Raw genomic sequence first — 2,955 nt, 5'->3', positions numbered from 1 at the left:
AAAAATAATAATTATAATAAAATATATAATAATATTTTATTTTTTAAAAAAATTATGGGAAAAAAATTAAATAAAAAATATTTATTTTTTTAAAATATATATATATATATATAAAAAAAAAAAAAAAAAAAAAAAAAAAAAAAAAAAAAAAAAAAAAAAAATAAATCACCAGGAATATTATATATATATATAATATATATATAATATATATATATATATTTTAATAATTGATTTAATAATATCATAATAAAATATACACAAATTATTATACAAAGTAATAATATCTTATCAAATATCTTTTTATATATTTCAATTTATATGTAAAATAGATTACTTATATACTTTGCACATTTCACAAATATGATAATAGTTATATATACATGAGATTTTATATATCTCGGTTATCTTCTTTATGTGTATATATATATATATATATATATATATATATATATATATATATATATGTATGACCAAAAAAAAGTAAATAAGAAAGAAATTATATATCTTTTAGTTATGATATATCTTCAATTGAATTTTTGAAACTTGAAAAATCTTCCATTTCATCCATATCTCCAATTTCTGTAAAATGAGATATTCTCTTAAGCCTATCAGAAGGTTTAAATAAAATAAACATGGCTGTTAATATAATTAAGAATAAACAACTAATAATTCCTTCACTTAAATAATTTTTTAAATTCCATATACTATTATCTACATATAACATTACTACTATGTCTATTATAAATGCTATAACCGAAAATAATAATGTAAATATTAATACATTAAAAAAATTTTTGAACATGTTCAATTTCTCATATTGTTTATCCTCATTTAATTGTATAATGATTTTGCTAGCTGAAGTAAAAACCCATATATATATAATAGAATAAATAATTGTAACAGGTATTATACAGAAAAAAAAATATCCAGTATTAATTTGTGTATCTGTTAAATGCATATCTACAAATTGTTTAATAAAATCAAAAATAATAAAAAAGAAAAAAAGTATTTTTATTTTAATAAATGTCTTTCTATCTAATGTAGGAATAACAATACCCCATCCTAATGATCCTAATAATATAAGAAGATATGAACAAACATTTTTTAAGATACTAGAACAAACTGATATAAATAATAATTCATTATTAACTTTGGCATATAAATTATATGATAAGAAATATAAAAATAAAAAAATATTTTCTATTAAATATAAAAATACACATACTAAAATCCAAATCTGTATTTTTATAACATAATTTTTGTTTCTAATTAATAAATAGGACCATATAAATAAATAAATACAATAAATTATCATACTTAATACATATAAATTTAATTTTGATACTTTATCTCCTGGTAAATAACCATAATCATTTAAGATATGGATATTCCCATGTAAATGTAGTTCATATTTTTTACTATCTAAACAATTTGATAAAAATAAAGCATAAACATCTGTATCTTTAATATTATAAACAAATTTATTTTTAAGATGATTTATTAAACTTTCATGATTCATCTCATTACCATTATTCAAATTATACATATTATTAAAATAACTACTACTACTACTATTACTATTATTACTACTACTACTATTATTATTATTATTATTATTATTATTATTTGTATCATCTTTTATTCTATCATTTATAAAATATACAGGTAATTTTAACGAATACATATGCTCTTCATCCACATATCTTTTCAAGTACCCTTTGCCAGGACATGTATATTTTTCATATCCGTCTATTCCTTCTTCTTGCATATAACAACAAATGTCATGATCTTTTGGTAAATAATGTTTATTAAAATCTTTTTCTTTCATTATGATTAATTCTAAAAATAATTCAGGCGTAACAAAAGAATCTACGTCTTCAGAGTATCTATATTCTTTTTTTTTACGTAGATAAGGATTATCTTTGTATAAATTTATTTTGAATTTATCCTTATCTTCATCGTCATCGTTATGTTTTTCACTTGAACTATTCCGGTTATTACTATGATTGTTGTAACTATTTTGTGGCAGGTTCGTATTCTCTTGTGTACTGTCATTATTATGGTCAAAATTATTATTATGGTCAAAATTATTATTATGGTCATAATTATTATTATGGTCAAAATTATTATTATGGTCATAATTATTATTATGGTCAAAATTATTATTATGGTCATACTTATTATTATGACCGTCGTTATTATCCTTATTATTATTATAATTATTACTATTTTCATTATTATTCTCATTATTATTATTATTATTATCACTTGTAGTCTCGCCCATCTCAAAAGAAAAATATTTCGTGTTCTTATTATCTGTCGTACTTATACCCACATTTTCAAAAATCGCATGAGCTGCCTTAAAATCCATATCCTTTTTTTTTCCTAATAAAACATAGGGACTTTCATTCTCTCCAAATATATATAAACCTTTCAAAACATAAAGAATATAATTCGTGTTAATTTTCTGACCATCCAATTTAATCAACTGACCATTGCTTATCTTAACAAAAACAAAAAAATAAGCTACAAAAATTAAAAACAATATTTTATTTTTTACATTGCCCTTCCATATCACCATCTTAAAATTATAATAAATGGAAGGAAAAAATAGCACATATAAAAATATATACCACAAAAAAAAAATATAACATATATACAAACATATATATATATATTATTAATATATATAATATAATATATTTATTTAATATATTATACATATATATACATTTTTCATCTGAATTATATATTCTTCACTTAAAAAATAAAAAAAACAAACAAATTTATTAACATATATAAATAAAGAATATATAAATACATATATTTTTTTTTAATATTTCATATTTATATATATCGTTTTTATAAGCATAAAAAGTGTGCCATTTTTTATTAATATAAATTTATATTCTAATTTTATTTTAGTACATAAAAAAAAAAAAGGAAAAAAAAATT

General features: G+C 18.3%; 1 protein-coding gene across 1 annotated transcript; it reads right to left on the bottom strand.

Annotated features, from left to right (window-relative positions):
* Positions 1-511: 511 nt before the first annotated feature.
* Positions 512-2,581, bottom strand: PRSY57_1215200 (serpentine receptor, putative; the record flags this gene model as incomplete). Its single annotated transcript, XM_012908579.2, has 1 exon — positions 512-2,581. One exon carries the CDS (start codon positions 2,579-2,581, stop codon positions 512-514), a length of 2,070 nt encoding a protein of 689 aa, XP_012764033.2.
* Positions 2,582-2,955: the final 374 nt, after the last annotated feature.

The sequence above is a fragment of the Plasmodium reichenowi genome, chromosome 12 (assembly GCF_001601855.1).
Source record: "Plasmodium reichenowi strain SY57 chromosome 12, whole genome shotgun sequence".
Taxonomy (NCBI): Eukaryota; Apicomplexa; class Aconoidasida; order Haemosporida; family Plasmodiidae; genus Plasmodium; species Plasmodium reichenowi.
The sequence above is the reverse complement of the archived record's forward strand: the minus strand, read 5'-3'. Positions and strand labels throughout refer to the sequence as shown.